Raw genomic sequence first — 18,226 nt, forward strand, 5'->3', positions numbered from 1 at the left:
CAAAATATTGGAGTTTCAGCTTCAGCATCAGTCCTTCCAATGAATATTCAGAAATGATTTCTTTTAGGGTGGACTGGTTGGATCTCCTTGCAGTTCAAGGGACTCTCAAGTCCATCACCACAGTTCAAAAGCATTAATTCTTTGGCATTCAGCCTTCTTTATAGTCCAACTCTCACATCCATACATGACTACTGGAAAAACCATAGCTTTGACTAAATGGACCTTTGTTGGCAAAGTAATGTCTCTGCTTTTTAATATGCTATCTAGGTTTGTCATAGCTTTTCTTCCAAGGAACAAGCCCCTTTTAATTTCATGGCTGCAGTCACCATCTGCAGTGATTTTGGAGACCAAAAAATAAAGTCTGTCACTGTTTACATTGTTTCCCCATCTATTTGCCATGAAGTGATGGGACCAGATGCCATGATCTTAGTTTTCTGAATGTTGAGTTTTAAGCCAGCGTTTTCACTGTCTTCTTTCACTTTCTTTTTTTTTTTCTCCATTAAGAGTTTTAATTTATTTTTTATGTATTTATTTATTTATTATTGTTAAAAATTTTACTTCAATCAAATATAATTTAAGAAACCTATGAGAAATAGTCTATTACATTTACCTTTTTCACAGCCTAGTCTTTTTTTTTTTTTTTTTTTTTTACTTTACAATATCGTATCTTTCACTTTCACCAAGAGGCTGCCATAAGGGTGGTGTCACCTGTGTATCTCAGGCTATTGATATTTCTTTTGGCAATCTTGATTCCAGCTTGTGCTTCATCCAGTCTAGCATTTCTCATGATGTACTCTGCATGTAAGTTAAATAAGCAGGGTGACAGTATACAGCCTTAACATACTCCTTTCCTGATTTGGAAGCAGTCTGTTGTTCCATGCCAGTTTTAACTGTTGCTTCTTGACCTGCATACAAATTTCTCAAGAGGCAGATCAGGTGGTCTGGTATTTCCATCTCTTTAAGAATTTTTCACAGTTTGTTGTGATCCACACAGTCAAAGGCTTTGGCATAGTCAATAAAGCAGAAGTAGATGTTTTTCTGGAACTCTCTTGCTTCTTTGATGATCCAATGAATGTTGGCAATTTGATCTCTGGTTCCTCTGCCTTTTTGAAATCCGGCTTGAACATCTGGAGGTTCGTGGTTCACATACTGTTGAAGCCTGGGTTGGAAATTTTGAGCATTACTTTGTAGCATGTGAGATGAGTGCCACTGTGTGGTAGTTTGAGCATTCTTTGGCATTGCCTTTCTTTGGGATTGGAATGAAAATGGACCTTTTCCAGTCCTGTGGCCACTGCTGAGTTTTCCAAATTTTTTGGCATATTGAGTGCAGCACTTTCACAGCATCATCTTTTAGGATTTTATCAACTGGAATTCCATCACCTCCACTAGCTTTGTTGATAGTGATGCTTCCTAAGGCCCACTTGACTTCACATTCCAGGATGTCTGGCTCTAGCTGAGTGATCACACCATCGTGATGATCTGGGTTGTGAAGATCTTTTTTGTATAGTTCTGTGTATTCTTGCTACCTCTTCTTAATATCTTCTGCTTCTGTTAGGTCCATACCATTTCTGTCCTTTATCGTGCCCATCTTTGCATGAAATGTTCCCTTGGTATCTCTAATTTTCTTGAAGAGATCTCTAGTCTTTCCCATTCTGTTGTTTTCCGCTATTTCTTTGCATTGATCACTGAGGAAGGCTTTCTTATGTCTCCTTGCTATCCTTTGGAACTTTGCACTCAAATGGGTGTATCTTTCCTTTTCTCCTTTACTTTTCAGTTCTCTTCTTTTCACAGCTATTTGTAAGGCCTCCTCAGACAACCATTTTGCCTTTTTTTTTCTTGGGGATGGTCTTGATCCCTGTCTCCTGTACAATGTCATGAACCTCCGTCCATAGTTCTTCAGGCACTCTGATTATCAGATCTAATCCCTGGAATCACCCTTAAAGGCCAGGCCAACTGATTCTTCCAGCAAGAAACCCTCTGTCTAGCATTCCCCACTGGGATAGAGTTTTTTTTCTCTTGGTCCTTGTGCTTGATTGCAGGCCTCTCAGAGTGTTCTATGGATTAAGCGTACTGATTTATATACATTACACCTCTCAGTAGACTGTGAGCTCCTCGGGGGCAGGGATAATTTTGCATATCTGTGTCCTCTACAGTACTAGCATTGTGCCCTGTGTTTAGCAGTTCTAGCCCAGACTGGTTGACATGGCAGTTACATTCTGTTCCACAAATTACGGTACTCATTGAGTAGGCTCTTTTCATTGGGGTAGATAGAAATCAAATAATTTAAAACATGGATTTTAGAGGTCAAGTCTGGATTTGAATTTTGTTCTTGTCACTCACAAGATGCATGACTTTGGGGGAAGTTCTTTAATCTCTCCATGCCTTGGCTTTCTCATCTATAAAGTGGATAAGATGAAAAGCACCAAATTTACTAGGGTTTGTGAGAGGATAAAGCATGTGAGCACTCAGCATTGTCCCTGGGGACGCACTCAGGGGAAGCTAGTGATGTGCTCAGGGAGAGTTAGTGATGGCTATTATTTTTTTTTACCTGTATCTGCAAACAATTGTTAGTTCTCTTAGACCCATCACAAGGTGTTGTGATTGTCTTCCTGCTGCAGAAATCGTGAATTCTTGATGACAGACACCCTGCCTCTGTATCCCCCAGTGACCAGCACAGTGTCCAGCAAACTTAAGTCATCAGTGTTCGTTGGGTGAATGAATGAATCTGAGACTTTTGAACAGCAGCCCCCACCTTATATGTATGGAAATATTGCTATTATTAGTAGGTATCACACTGTGGGGTCTTATAAATGCATACTATCAATGATTTATTTGGTTTTAGGGAAGTATGTGGAAGACAGTGTGAAAGACAGACTTGTAAATTATGAACTTTAAAATAAGCAGAATGAATTAGAATGCCACAAGAGGATTGATAATACTAGGAACAGACAGGTGGAGGTGGCTCAGATGGTAAAGCATCTGCCTGCAATGCAGGAGACCTGGGTTCGATCCCTGGGTTGGGAAGATCTCCTGGAGAAGGAAATGGCAACCCACTCTAGCACTCTTGCCTGGAGAATCCCATGGACAGAGGAGCCTCGTAGGCTACAGTCCATGGGGTAGCAAAGAGTCGGACACGACTGAGCAACTTCTTTCACTTTCACTTTCACTTTCAAGGTAGGTGTGGGGGATGGCTTTATGGAGATGACGTTTGAAGTAAGATTTTAAGAATGAGTACAATCTTGGTTAAATAAATCCACCTGCTTGTTTAAATCCTAATCAACCACTAAAATCTAAGATAGATGCTTCCTCTATCCTGAAGATACTTCTTTTGCCCCACCTGCACATATCTTCCCTCTTTTGAGCATCCATGGTGCTTTCTTTCTTATCATCTTACCACCTGCAGTTACAGTACTTAATCTACATGAAGTGATCAAAAAATTTTGTGCATTGAATCATAGCATCTTTACTTACATGCAAGGGCTTCCCTGGTGGCTCAGAGGTTAAAGTGTCTGCCTCCAGTGCGGGAAACCCTGGTTTGATCCCTGGGTGGGGAAGATACCCTGGAGAAGGAAATGGCAACCCACTCCAGTATTCTTGCCTGGAGAATCCCATGGACAGAGGATCTTGGTAGGCTACAGTCCACGGGGTCACAAAGAGTCGGACACGACTGAGTGACTTCACTTCACTTCACTTCACTTACTTACATGCATAGCTCAGCCTTTGCTCTAACCCTGACTAGTCTGAGCTCTTTTAAGGCAAGGGTTGTATCTTTGCAGTTCTCTAGTGCCTAGAATGGGGAAGGAAATGGCAACCCACTCCAGTGTTCTTGCCTGGAGAATCCCAGGGACGGAGGAGCCTGGTGGGCGGCCATCTATGGGGTCACACAGAGTCGGAGACGACTGAAGTGACTTAGCAGCAGCAGCAGCAGTGCCTAGAATGTGCCAGGTACCATGTCAGGTACTCTGCAGATCCTTACAGCCACCCTATGAAGAAGATATTATTATCAGAATTTTTAAATGAAGAAACTGAGGATTAAGTAATACAAAAGTTGAGTAGTTGGGTCAGGATTGGAACTCACTTCTGTTGGACTCCCAAACTGCTGCTCTTAACTGAGTGGCTACTACATGATGCACTGTACAGTTGGGGGGGATAGCTGCTGTAGTAGAAACTGGTGACCAGTACATATGACAAGAGTCTTACTTGTTCACTGGGCAGAGGGTGCCAAACTGTGACCGGATTAGCATTTGTCATTTTTTTTCCTAGCCATCTAAGAACACAGGGAAATCCCCTGGTCAGAGGAGCCTCTCTGTCTACAGTGCATGAGGTCTGGAAGAGTCAGACACTGCTTAGCAACTAAACAGCAGCAAGGACACAGGGAATCCAGTGATCAGTAGGTGGCGCTAGAACCCCATATGATTGTATAATTTCTCCAGTTTGCTTCCAAAGTATAGTGCGAAGTTGTCTAGTTAAGTTGGAGTCTAGGTGGCATATTGGGGTATTGTTGGCAACCAGGTTGCAAATGTAGACTGCAGCCAGATCACAGAGGGCTTCTGTGAGCATTCAGTTGACACAAACACTTATTGGGCATGCACCATGATCAGCCAGTTTGTGTGCATGCGTGCCTACCTTGCTAAATGTTACAGAGAAAAATCAAGGCATGCAGGTAACAAATTTCATTTCAAAGTACTATGTGATAAATAAAAAATACTATGTGAAAAATCAGATCAGATGGGCACTGTCTATGCCACCCCACTAGGGTTGCTTTATTATACTTTACTATAGAGGGCTGCAAACTCTGAGTTCCTGGCCCCCTCCCTGCCATATACACACTTTATTCAGAGGCATCTTGGTTGTTCCATCATCTTCAAGCCTTCCATGTTGGAAACTTGCTTCTCTCTCATTGCCTTATATGGTAAAGGAGAAGGGTAGAGCAAAATCATTTTGAAGCGACCACTGTTTTTGATGTAGAGGGTACAGTGGCAAACAGGACAAACAGAATCCTTGTTCTTGTGGGCCTTAAGTTCCAACTGAGGGAAGATGACTATAAACAAGGAGTATGAAAACAATGTACCAGATATGAAAAGTGCTGACAATAGTGACAAAAAGAAGAGGATGTAGTTGAGAGTGATTGGAAGACTATTCTTTAAGATTAAAAGTTAGAGAAAGCTTCTCTGAGGAGGTATACTCTTTAGCTGATACCTAGATGAAATAGGAAGGCAGCCATATAAATCGGGGAGATGCCCATTCCAGACCAAAAAAAAAAAAAAAAAATTAGCTGCTCTAAATAGGAACCAGCTTATCCTACCAGAATCAAAGAAAGAAAGAAGGCCAGAATGGTTGGTGACTGTACAAGAGAGTGTCGAAAAATGAGGTCTGGAAGAGACCCAGCGTAGAAAGGCCCTGGGAAGAATATTGACTGTTATCGTCAGCGTGGTGAGAAACTGTCAAGAATTTTAAGCAGGGGAGTGACATGATGTGGTTTACATTCCGCAGAGGAGTAAGGACTTGCATCAGGAAGCTATTGCTGTATCCCAGGAGAGAGATGGTGGTGATGGGGGTGTTAGGACTAGACATGGCAGTGATGGTGAATTTGCTGCTACTGCTGCTAAGTCGCGTCAGTCGTGTCCGACTCTGCGCGACCCCATAGACAGAAGCCCACCAGGCTGCTCTGTCCCTAGGATTCTCCAGGCAAGAACACGGATGGTGAATTTGGGCCACCCTATATTTTGAGACAGAAACAAAAGGATTTGCTGATGAGTTTGATTTGGGAGGAAGGAATGATTACAACAAAGTATATACCTTAGGTTTTTGCCTGAGCATTGTAGATGGTGCTACCGACTTACTAAAATGGAGGACATTAAAGGAGAAACAAGTTAAATTGAGAGTTCTGTTTGGGAATGCTAAGACTGAGATGCTATTTAGAGGTCCAGGTGGAAATGCCAAGTAGATTATTGGAGAATATGTGAGCCTGGAGTTTAAGAAAGACGTTAGAGATGAAGATTGGAGATCCTCAGAAATACTGACACATTTAAAGCCAAAGGACAGGATAAAATAGCCCATAGTTAGAGGAGAAAACAGCTCAGGAGTCAGTCCCAAGGGGGAAGAAAGTTGGGCTGCAGTGAAATAAAGAACAATTTTCTGCAGGGGAATGATGTCCCTTTGTAATTTAGTTATATTTGGAGGAAGCGCTGTGAGTTATCTTCACAGTTTTCCTGATTTGCTGAGTTTGAGAATAGATGGTGCTTAAGAGGGACAGTCTTCATTTTCAGTCGAAAAAATTTGGAAGGTTGCTCTATGGTTTAGATCCAGACAGCTGCTTTTTTTTTTTTTTTTTTTTTTTAAATTTTGCTGATGGCAGAGCCTACTTCTGGTTAGCCTGTAACACATTAAAATGTTTCTCCTCCCTCCTTTCACTCCCTCTTAAGGGCAGACCCCCACTCTCATCTTTGGTTTTGGGCTCAGCTTAGATAGCCCTGCAGTCTGCCATGTTCCAAGGTCTGCATGGGCTTAGATTGTACCTGTGATGGGGAAGTTCTACAGATCAAGTTCATCTAGTTCAATTCAGTCGCTCAGTCGTGTCTGACTCTTTGAGACCCCATGGACTGCAGCACCCCAGGCCTCCCTGTCCATCACTGACTCTTGGAGCTTGCTCAAACTCATGTCCATCTAGTTGGTGATGCCATCCAACCGTCTCATCCTCTGTCATCCCCTTCTCCTCCTGCCTTAAATCCTTCTCAGCATCAGGGTCTTTTCCAGTGAGTCAGTTTTTTGCATCAGGTGGCCAAAATATTGGAGTTTCAGCTTCTGCATCAGTCCTTCCAATGAATATTCAGGACTGATTTCCTTTAGGATTGACTGGTTGGATCTCCTTGCTGTCCAAGGGACTCTCAAGAGTTTTCTCCAACACCATAGTTCCAAAGCATCAGTACTAAAGTGCTCAGCTTTCTTTATAGTCCAACTCTCACGTCCATACATGACTACTGGAAAAATCATAGCTTTGCCTAGATGGACCTTTGTTGGCAAAGTAATGTCTCTGCTTTTTAATATGCTGTCTAGGTTGATCATAGCTTTTCTTCCAAGGAGCAAGTATCCTTTAATTTCATGGCTGCAGTCACCATCTGCAGTGATTTGGAGCGCCCCAAAATAAAGTCTGTCACTGCTTCCATTGTTTCTCCATCTATTTGCCATGAAATGATGGGACCAGATGCCATGATCTTAGTTTTCTGAGTGTTGAGTTTTAAGCCAACTTTTTCACTCTCCTGTTTCACTTTCATCAAGAGGCTCTTTAGTTCTTCTTTGCTTTCTGCTGTAAGGGTGGTGTCATCTGCCTACCTGAGGTTATTGATATTTCTTCTGGCAACTTGATCCCAGCTTGTGCTTCACCCAGTCCAGCATTTTGCATGATGTATTCTGCATATAAGTTAAATAAGCAGGGTGACAATACACAGCCTTGGCGCACTCCTTTCCCAATTTGGAACCAGTCTGTTGTTCCACGTCCAGTTCTAATTGTTGCTTCTTGATCTGCATACAGATTTCTCAGGAGGCAGATCAAGTGGTCTGGTATTCCCATCTCTTAAGAATTTTCCACAGTTTGTTGTGATCCACACAGTCAGAGGCTTTGGCATAGTTAATAAAACAGAAGTAGATGTTTTCCTGGAACTCTCTTGCTTTTTTGATGATCCAACAGATGTTGGCAATTTGATATCTGGTTCCTCTGCCCTTTTGAAATCCAGTTGGAACATCTGAAAGTTCTCGGTTCACATGCTGTTGAAGCCTGGCTTGGAGAATTTTGAGCATTACTTTACTAGTGTGTGAGATGAGTGCCATTGTGTGGTAGTTTGAGCATTCTTTGGCATTGCCTTCTTTGGGATTGGAATGAAAACTGACCTTTTCCAGTCCTGTGGCCACTGCTGAGTTTTCCAAATTTTTTGGCATATTGAGTGCAGCACTTTCACAGCATCATCTTTTAGGATTTTAAATAGATCAACTGAAATTCCATCACCTCCACTAGCTTTGTTTGTAGTGATGCTTTCTAAGGCCCACTTGACTTCACATTCCAGGATGTCTGGCTCTAGCTGAGTGATCATACCATCATGATGATCTGGGTTGTGAAGATCTTTTTTGTATAGTTCTTCTGTGTATTCTTGCCACCTCTTCTTGATACCATCTGCTTCTGTTAGGTCCATACCATTTCTGTCCTTTATCGTGCCCATCTTTGCATGAAATGTTCCCTTGGTATCTCTAATTTTCTTGAAAAGATCTCTAGTCTTTCTCATTAAGTTGTTTTCTGCTATTTCTTTGCATTGATCACTGAGGAAGGCTTTCTTATGTCTCCTTGCTATCCTTTGGAACTCTGCACTCAAATGGGTGTATCTTTCCTTTTCTCCTTTACTTTTCAGTTCTCTTCTTTTCACAGCTATTTGTAAGGCCTCCTCAGACAACCATCTGGCCTTTTTGCCTTTTTTTTCCTTGGGGATGGTCTTGATCCCTGTCTCTTGTACAGTGTCACGAACCTCATTCCATAGTTCTTCAGGCACTCTATCAGATCTAATCCCTTGAATCTATTTGTCACTTCCACTGTATGATCATAAGGGTTTTGATTTAGGTCATAGCTGGATAGTCCAGGAGTTTTCCCTACTTTCTTCAATTTAAGGCTGAATTTGGCAATAAGGAATTCAGTTCATGATCTCAGCCATAGTCAGCCCCTGGTCTTGTTTTTGCTGACTGTATAGAGCTTCTCCATCTTGGGCTGCAAAGAATGTAATCAATCTGATTTTGATATTGACCATCTGGTGATGTCCATGTGTAGAGTCTTCTCTTGTGTTGTTGAAAGTGAGTGTTTGCTATGACAAGTGTGTTCTCTTGGCAAAACTCTTGTTAGCCTTTGCCCTGCTTCATTTTTGTACTCCAAGGTCAAATTTGCCTGTTACTCCAGGTATCTCTTGACTTCCTACTTTTGCATTCCAGCCCCCTATAATGAAAAGGACATCTCTTTTGGGTGTTGGTTCTAGAAGATCTTGTAAGTCTTCATAGAACTGTCCAACTTTAGCATCTTCAGTATTACTGGTTGGGGCATAGACTTGGATTACTGTGATATTGAATGGTTTGCCTTGGAAATGAACAGAGATCATTCTGTCATTTTTGAGACTGCACCCAAGTACTGCATTTTGGACTCTTGTTGACTATGAGGCCTACACCTAACTCCGTCCTTATATTAGCTGTTTCTCTCCATCCCAAACATCTGTCCTGCCAGTTTTCCTCTCATTTTCTGCTAAGAAAACTTTGTGGCTCCTACTAATAACAGAAAGAAAAAATCCCAGATAGAAAGGCTTCATGGTAGATTTTGAGGTCCTCCATGATCTAGCTCACTTTGCCCTTTCAGCTTTGACTCTCTGTAGTGTCTGTTTGTATACCTCTTGCTTCATCAAACTTTCCTGGGCTTTCCTTTGCTATATTTACTTGTGCTGTTTCCCAGCCTGGTTGCCTTAATTGCTCCCATTCTTTACTGCCTGGCTCACCCACTGAGAGCCTCCATGACCCCTGAGTCGCTTCCAGATTTTGAGACCATTCACCCTGGTTTATTCTCCACCCTCTACTTTAGCTTTCTGGGGCGAGTCTAAGTTGTGGAAAACATTTGTGAAGAAGACCCATCTTACCTATGAACAATTATGCCATTTAAACAGCAGCCAGCATATGGGCCTCCCCACTGAGCTTAAGTCCCAGGACAAGCTGTGACTTTTCTCATCCCCTCTCTCCTAGGATCATGGCCCTAGTTTAGATGCTTTCCTGATAAAGCCTTTTAAAAACCTTTTCAAGCAGAGCTACTCCCTTCTTGGTGTCATGACAGCAATTTTCTTGTACTTGGGACATTTTTGTCTTATTTAATGGTTTTTTTGCTGTACACATATTTCTTGCTATTAGATAGGAATCTTCTTCAGGAAACAAATTGTTGTTATGAGTTTTTATATCCTTCCTATGGTGAAGATGATCTGATAGTCCTCAGTATCCATTCTTATCTACTTCTGTGTTTCCTAGACTCCCTTATTTTAGAGTTCTAGATGTGAATTACATTTTATCAGGTGATTTTACATGATATTTGGAAGATACTGTGATTTGGGTTATTTCTGTTGGCAAATAAGGTTATGGAGTCATGGATGTTGATAGGTAATTTCGGCAGTAATGTGAGGCCACTTCTGGATTCCAGCTTTCTCATTCCTTAACTGCAGCACTGGTGATGTATTGAACCCAATAGTTCCAGAAATTGCTCCCCATTTTTCAATGATTCAACCCATATAATTCTGGGCACTAATTCCCCTTTTGATTAAAATATCCAAAGAGGTTATTTTTCCATTCACTTACTGAATAAGGGTCTCATCAATTTCCCTTGTCTATTACTGCATAATAGATCAGAAAGCCCTAATAAATTTTCAGTTGAATTTATTCTGAAGTCAGACTAATTTTCTCCATCTGCCTATCTATTCAACAAATGATGAGGGCCACTAAACTTCAGTGGAGGCACTAAGTGCTAAGTAGTATAAGTTTGAGTGAGATATGGTCTTATTTCCAGGTTGGTAGAGGAGATAATTACTATAGTGTAACAAATGATATCACAGGAATGAGTAAAAATTTAGGGGAAGGAATGCTTGGAGTATCCAGGGAAGCTGCCCATAGGTGTGATATTTTAGCTGGGACACAGAGGATGCTGAGGTTTTTGCCAGACTGAAAGAGGGGGGAAGGTATTCCAGGCTGTGGAATTGTATATTAAAAATATGAATTATGGAAAGTCTATGGTATACTAAGAAAAAGTATTAAATGCTCCTTGGAGGAGTCTTTCATGAGATTAGGCTGGGTAGGTCATCTGGTTAGATTGTGGAGGTCCTGGGTGCCATGCTAAGGAGTATGAACTTTATTCTCAGGTCACTGAAGAGAAGGGAGGTTAAGGTGGTGGAATGGAGAAGTGGGAAGAGATTTAAGAGGTGTGGTGGATGTTGAGTTGGCAAGACTTAATGATCACTTGCGGGCTTCCTTGGTGGCTCAGATGGTAAAGAATCTGCCTACAATGCAGGAGACCTGAGTCCAATCCCTGGGTCAGGAAGATCCCCTGGAGAAGGAAGTGGCAACCCACTCCAGTATTCTTGCCTGGAGAATCCCATGGACAGAAGAGCCTGGTGGGCTACAGTTCATGGGGTCGCAAAGAGTCAGACACGACTGAATAACTAAGCGCGCACACACACAATGATCACTTGAATATGGAGCTGAATGAGTGGAAGGGGTCAAATTTGACTCCTCTGCAGGGGAAGGAACTGAAGATGATGTTTAGATAAGTTCCTTTTGACTCCTTGTTATTTGTTTCTTATTGATTCTTATTTTTTTAAGTGCTCAGGAGCTCAAAGAACAAAGAGATCTTAAAAGTGGAGAAATGATTTCTTATCCTTGGAAAATGCCCACAAGTGAAGATAGGATGGCCCCATAGTGAAGAAGGAAAAGAGTCACTGAGGTTGATGCTCACCAATCATTTATTGGGTATTTTAATACAATTCCATAGACTTTCTCATGAAAGGTTTTCAGGCTCCAGGAACTAGGGATCAACAGTGTTGGCTTGTTGGAATCTGCAAACAGATGAAATGTTTGCTGTTTCATGTGATCAGAAACTAAAAGGCATCAAACTGGAATCAGTCCAATCAGCTCTCATGATAGCTCAGTGGCCAGTCTTGATGAGGGGTAGAGACATGGGCATGGGGGTGTTGTGGACGTCTAGCAGCCTCTCACTGTATTTCATTTTAGTGTAGGCTACGACGCTTGCAATCCTTGATGGTTTAGCCACAAGAGCTCTCTAAGTCCTGGTGTCCTCTCCTCAGGTTATAATGTGTATCTTCAGAATGCCTTTCCTGTTTCTGAACTTTTGAGTGAAATTCCTACCTTTCAATGATCCAATCCTGTCCCACCTATGCAGAGAACAAACCAGGAAATGATTTAAATCCCCAAATTAATCAAAATTGGGATCTGATTATTTCACCCAATTTACCACTCAGATTTTACCCAACCAGAGCACTCTGGAATTGCTGATCAAAGAACTGAAATGCCCTAGAAGTGAATACTAGTTCCTAAAAGCATCCTTGTGGTTAGATAGAGTAGAGGAGAGAATGAAGATACACGTTTTAAATTTCTTAAGCAGAAGTAAGGATGGACTTGATGTGTAGATTTCTTCCTTGGCTTCGTGTTGCTTTAGCTCTTGGTGCAATGCACAGCCTAGTGCCAAACCCCTTTCTGCTCTTGTACGTAGTCATAGAGTGGATTGGGAGCAATAGTTGCCTTGATAGGGTGACTTCCACCCTGTTCTCTTCTTTGGGGCCTCCCAGCATTCTGGGTTGGATGGAAGGCCAGGTCACTGCGTCTTCCTTGGGAGCTTGGACTCTGGCCATCTTCATTCTTATGGAGTTTTTCTCTGTTGGCATATCCTTGCTGGGTCCCTTGGGACTGTTGATACTGGGACTGTTGATACTGGGACTCTTGATACCTTTCTTTATCCTTATGGGTTTGCTGATCCTGTTGTTGTCGACAGTTTTGATCCTCTTCATGGGTTTGCCTGTCTCGTGTCTGATGGGTCTGCTCATCTTCATGGGTTTGCTTGTCTCGTCGCTGATGGGTCTGCTCGTCTTCACGGGTTTGCCTATCTCGTCTCTGACGGGTCTGCTCATCTTCACGGGTTTGCCTGTCTCGTCTCTGACGGGTCTGCTCGTCTTCACGGGTTTGCCTGTCTCGTCTCTGACGGGTCTGCTCGTCTTCACGGGTTTGCCTGTCTCGTCTCTGACGGGTCAGCTCATCCTCACGGGTTTGCCTGTCTCGTCTCTGACGGGTCTGCTCATCTTCATGGGCTTGCCTGTCTCGTCTCTGATGGATCTGCTCATCTTCACGTGTTTGCCTGTCTCGTCTCTGATGGATCTGCTCATCTTCATGGGTTTGCCTGTCTTGACTCTGACCAGTCTGCTGATCCTCACGAGTCTGCCCGTCTTGTCGCTGATGGGTCTGCTCATCTTCATGGGTTTGCCTGTCTCGTCTCTGACGGGTCTGCTCATCTTCATGGGTTTGCCTGTCTCGTCTCTGACGGGTCTGCTCATCTTCATGGGTTTGCCTGTCTCGTTTCTGACGGGTCTGCTCATCTTCATGGGTTTGCCTGTCTCGTCTCTGACGGGTCTGCTCATCTTCACAGGTTTCCCTGTCCCATGTCTCATATGGAGTTTCCTGACCCTCATGACTCTGTCTACCACAGCTTTGGTGGTCCTGCTCTTCCTCTGCCTGGTGGCTCTGCTTCTCACCATGACTCTGCCTGGTCTGGGCCTGTCTGTGGCCCTGCTCACTACTGTGTGACTGCCAGTTTCTCCCTTTGTGACAGGGTGGCCTTTCTTGTTGAATTTGTGCTACTAGTTTGTGTTGAGTATCCTCTTCAGACTCCCATGCCTGGCGACTATTCTGCTGCCCTTCCCTAGTCTGGGATCTCTGTCCCTGATTTCGGTTTACTTCCTGCCCTTGAGTCTGTTGACTTGGTCTTCCTGGCCTTCCCGATTGCTCAACATGTGAGTCTCTGCTTGTTCCCTCACTCCCTTGGAAGTACCTATTTTGCCTAGTTTCCCCAGTCTCTGACTGACCATATTGAGAGTTCACAGCTTGTCTGTCTGTCTGACTATATCGAATGCTCAGGCCTTGTCTGTCTGTCTCACCGTAGTGGGAAATCTGGCCTTGTCTGTCTGTCTGACCATAGTGTGAGCTCAGGCTTTGTCTGTCCGTCTGATCATAGTGAGAGCTCAGGCCTTGTCTGTCTGTCTGGCCATCGTGAGAGCTCAGGCCTTGTCTGTCCGTCTGGCCATAGTGAGAGCTCAGGCCTTGTCTGTCTGTCTGGCCATAGTGAGAGCTCAGGCCTTGTCTGTCTGTCTGGCCATAGTGAGAGCTCAGGCCTTGTCTGTCTGTCTGGCCATAGTGAGAGCTCAGGCCTTGTCTGTCCCTCTGGCCATAGTGAGAGCTCAGGCCTTGTCTGTCCGTCTGATCATAGTGAGAGCTCAGGCCTTGTCTGTCTGTCTGGCCATAGTGAGAGCTCAGGCCTTGGCTGTCTATCTGGCCATAGTGAGAGCTCAGGCCTTGTCTGTCTGTCTCACCATAGTGGGAAATCTGGCCTTGTCTGTCTGTCTGATCATAGTGAGAGCCCAGGCCTTGTCTGTCTGTCTGACTATAGTGAGAGCTCAGGCCTTGTCTGTCTGTCTGGCCATAGTGAGAGCTCAGGCCTTGTCTGTCCGTCTGGCCATAGTGAGAGCTCAGGCCTTGTCTGTCCGTCTGGCCATAGTGAGAGCTCAGGCCTTGTCTGTCCATCTGATCATAGTGAGAGCTCAGGCCTTGTCTATCTGTCTGACCAGATTGAGAGCTCTGGCCTTGTCTGTCTGTCTGATCATGACGGTAACTCTGGCCTTGTCTGTCTGGCCTTGTCTGGCTATAGTGAGTGCTCAGACCTTGTCTGTCTGTCTGGCCACAGTGAGAATCCAATTCTTGCCTATTTCTCTGACCACAGCCTGATTTCTGACCCAGCCTTCCAGACTGTTCATTATAAGAGCCTGATTCCTGTTGGTTTGTTTGGCTATACTGAGGGTCCTCTCTAAGTCTTCCAGACTGGCCATAGCTTGACTGTTGTCCAAGCCTATCAGATTGGCCATAATGAGAATCTTGAAGTTGTTCCTCATACTTATTTAGGGCAAAGACATAGCCCTGTCTTTCAGGATTGCCACTGCCAGATTTATTACTCAGTCTTTGACCAGAGCTGGAGTCCTGACCCTGTCCCTCAGTCTGCCCATAGTGGGAGTCCCTGTCTGGTCTCTGAGTCTGCCCGTAGTGGGAGTCCCTGTCTTGGCCCTCAGACTGATCTTGGTGGGTATCCTGGCTTTGTTTCTCAGACTGACTGTGGCAGGAATCCTGCCTTTCCCCCTCATGCCTCCTCCTGTGTTGTCTGCCTGTATTTCTTGGAAACGTATGGCCTTGTGTTCCCTCCTGCTTCCTTTCTTGCTGAGAGGTTCTATCTCCATTTGATTCATTATCCAGCTTATGATAGCAGGCTTGGGCCAACTGGAACACCATCAGGAGATATTCATGAAAATCAACATGCTCATTTCTGTTTCTATCCAAGAGGCTCAAGATGGTTTCCACAGTCTCTGGGTCATTTGGTCTCTGTGCAAAGATAAAACAAGCAAAAAAATCAGATGTTCGCTTATGGATAGTGTCAGTATCTGTGCCCCAGTCCATTTAGTCCTGCATAAACCTTCGATTGAGAACCCACTAATCTAAAGTGGCCCATGCTTGGTTCTAGTCTTTGATAAGCTGGTTCTCAGAATCTCATCCCTTGCTGGACCAATGGGAGCATGACAATAGGGATAGATACACTTATTTAAAATCGGCTTCATTAATAATTACTTTGAATCATTTGAAGAAGCTATCCCATTCCATCCCGTGCTATGTTGTAATTGTTTGTTCATCTGTGTTTTCTAACCACACTGTGAGATCCTGGAGGGAGGGGAAGCTGGTTTTATTCATATTTGTATCCCCAGTGCCCAGAATGGTGCTGGTAGGTAGTAGATGTTCAGTGACTCTTTACTGAACAAACGAATGAATGAGATGTGTGGACAGCACTTAAATATGGAAATCAAGGTACAAATCTCAGATTTTCTCCTGAGAAATGATTTCCAGCCTGAAGCTGTACTCCCTCTTGTTTGAATAAAAATACAAGGAGGTGTGTGTGTGTGTGTGTGTGTGTGTGTGTGTGTGTGTGTGCTGGAAGAGAACTACTAAGGAGCTGCCTGAAATTCTTTTAGTTATAGGGTAGATCATGAACAAATGAAACAAAAAGCATGACGTTTTAAAGGCAGGCATCACTGTAATTCACACTTGTCTCCATGGGGCTCAAAGTCTGAGCATCTTACCCTGAGGATGTCTCCAAACTCAGCCAAGAGCAGCTGCTTCAACTCTTCCTTGCATAGTGAGGTGGAGTCCCCATTCTCTTTGGCATATCTCTGGAACACCTTAATCACGGTGAGTATGCTGTTCAGGAGTTCGGTCATTTTGGCAAAGATGGAGGAACCTAAAAGAAGAAACATTATATTGTCTGTATTTACAATGAAGACCAGGAGACAGCATTTCCAGAGGAAAAGTGGCCCCTTTCGGTCAGGGAAAAAAGTTTAAGAAATGACAGAGCTCATTGTTAGCTATACTCTTTACTCTCTCTGACCCACAGTCAGACTCCAAATATCATGTGTTCAATGGAATAAAAGTGAAAACTATGTGTCCCCTGCTATAGAAAGAGATGATATCCTAGAATACAAAATATTATAAGGATTTTATACGCTCTGTCTTCTACTTCAGATGGGACTTGCTTGATTGAAACGCTCATATTAGAACAAAAAGGAAGGGAGATTAGGAAGGCCATAGAGGTAGGGCCAGAAGCCAGTATGATAAGGCACAATTTTCTATCAATGACCAGCACACTGAAGAGGGCACTCAATAGGTCCTTCTGAAAAGGCCTCAGTCTTCTGATGAGCTTCACTTAGGTGGGAAAGAAGGCTAGAGGTCTCTTGCCATGTGCCAAGGAAGCTTTCTGAGAGACTAAATTCCAGCAAGTGCTTCTGGCCTGGATAGTCATGTTGGAATATTATAAATATATTGCAAGCAGAATAAGTGGATACAAAAACTGTTCTAGATAAAAATAGCAAGCTAAATTAACTGCATAGGTGAGAAGAAATATGTACAGTCAGATAGGTTTACATAGCCATGTTGGGAGGCTGGAGTCTTCTGGAATCTCCATCTCAATAATATTTCTTCTATGATGTAAAAATTCTAGTTACTGAGTTTGCAGGCCTCTAGACTGAAGTCCTAGCGGCAAAGCACACTGGATTTCTAAAAGCATGCCATTGATGCCTCTAGGGATAAGTGACAAATGATGAATTGCAGGACACAAGCAGAGTCCCTTATGGCAATTCATTGCAGTGATACTTGAATATTATTGTGGTCCCATGGTCTGGGGCCTTGGCCCTAATGAGCCCTAAACTCTTGGGTCTGGCCTAATTTACACAAAAAGGAAATGCTCCGCTATGGGGGACTAATTTATCCACCGAGAGTTCTAGTCCTTCATTTTGGGATGCCTAGGACACAGAAACAATGGCATGTGTATTTTACAGACTCAGAAGTACATCCCTCTCCCCGTCCCTGTGAGCTATCATATTCTCAGATAGAGGCAAAAAAGGAAGCAGGAAGGTACCTAAGGCCACAGGGTACCTCCCCAGCCCAGCACGTCACAGCCCCTACCAAGAGGCTCTTGGATTCTGCTGTTGCTTCCCCATGCATGTCTTACCTGCTTGAGGAGGTATCAACAGAAGATTCAGAAGCCGGAGAGGATACTGGACACCTGCAAACCCATCCTATTTATAGGGGTTTTAATTGTCCTACTAGACCATCCCAGGAGACACCCATTCTGTGGCAGAACCTGAATCACTCTGGGCCCAGCCCAGCTTGACCTCTCCCTCTGCAAACCGTTTGATTTATTTACTTCCCCCATTTACTCATGAAACTTGTCATCACAGTAGGTGACACTGTTCAAGTCTTGGCCCCATTAATTAGGGGAGTGTATGTGGAGGCATGCATGCAGCTGCTGCTGCTGCTGCTAAGTTGCTTCAGTCGTGTCCAATGCTGTGCGACCCCATAGACGGCAGCCCACCAGGCTCCCCTGTCCCTGGGATTCTCCAGGCAAGAACACTGGAGTGGGTTGCCATTTCCTTCTCCAGTCATGCCTGCAGCAGGGGTCCCAAAAGGCAGAGGCATGGGCCAAGTACATCCTTAGCGTGTGTCACTTATCAAGACTAATGGAAGGCAGCAGTCAAATCATACCAAAGAAGGATGCTAATCAGATCACAGCACAAAAATCTGACTCTAGGTGGAGAGCCAGGACATAATTATTGGAAGAGATTTGTTTCAGGTTGTTTTGCTAATGTTGGTGTGTGTGTGTGTGTGTGTGTGTGTGTGCGTGTGCATGCTTGGTCATGTCTGACTCTTTTCAACCCCATGGACTGTAGCCGTCAGGCTCCTCTGTCCATGGCATTTTCCAGGCAAGAATGTAGGAGACAGTATCATCCTCCTTCTCCAGGGCATCATCTTGACCCAAGGATTGAGCCCATGTCTCCTGCATTGGCAGGCAGATTCT

At 43.8% G+C, this 18,226-nt stretch overlaps 1 protein-coding gene across 1 annotated transcript in view; it reads right to left on the minus strand.

The window, feature by feature from the left end:
- LOC101120969 (trichohyalin) overlaps nucleotides 1-17,429 on the minus strand; it is a 49,946-nt gene extending 32,517 nt beyond the window's left edge. Inside the window, exons 1-3 of the mRNA XM_060396929.1 lie at nucleotides 17,381-17,429; nucleotides 15,957-16,114; nucleotides 12,256-15,207 (exon numbers count right to left, since the gene is read on the minus strand). Coding sequence (XP_060252912.1) covers nucleotides 12,256-15,207; nucleotides 15,957-16,094 — 3,090 coding nt within the window. The 5' untranslated portion in view covers nucleotides 16,095-16,114; nucleotides 17,381-17,429. The remainder of the gene's footprint in view (nucleotides 1-12,255; nucleotides 15,208-15,956; nucleotides 16,115-17,380) is intronic.
- Between the last annotated feature and the right edge of the window lie 797 nt (nucleotides 17,430-18,226).

This window comes from Ovis aries, chromosome 1 (genome assembly GCF_016772045.2).
Source record: "Ovis aries strain OAR_USU_Benz2616 breed Rambouillet chromosome 1, ARS-UI_Ramb_v3.0, whole genome shotgun sequence".
Taxonomy (NCBI): domain Eukaryota; kingdom Metazoa; phylum Chordata; class Mammalia; order Artiodactyla; family Bovidae; genus Ovis; species Ovis aries.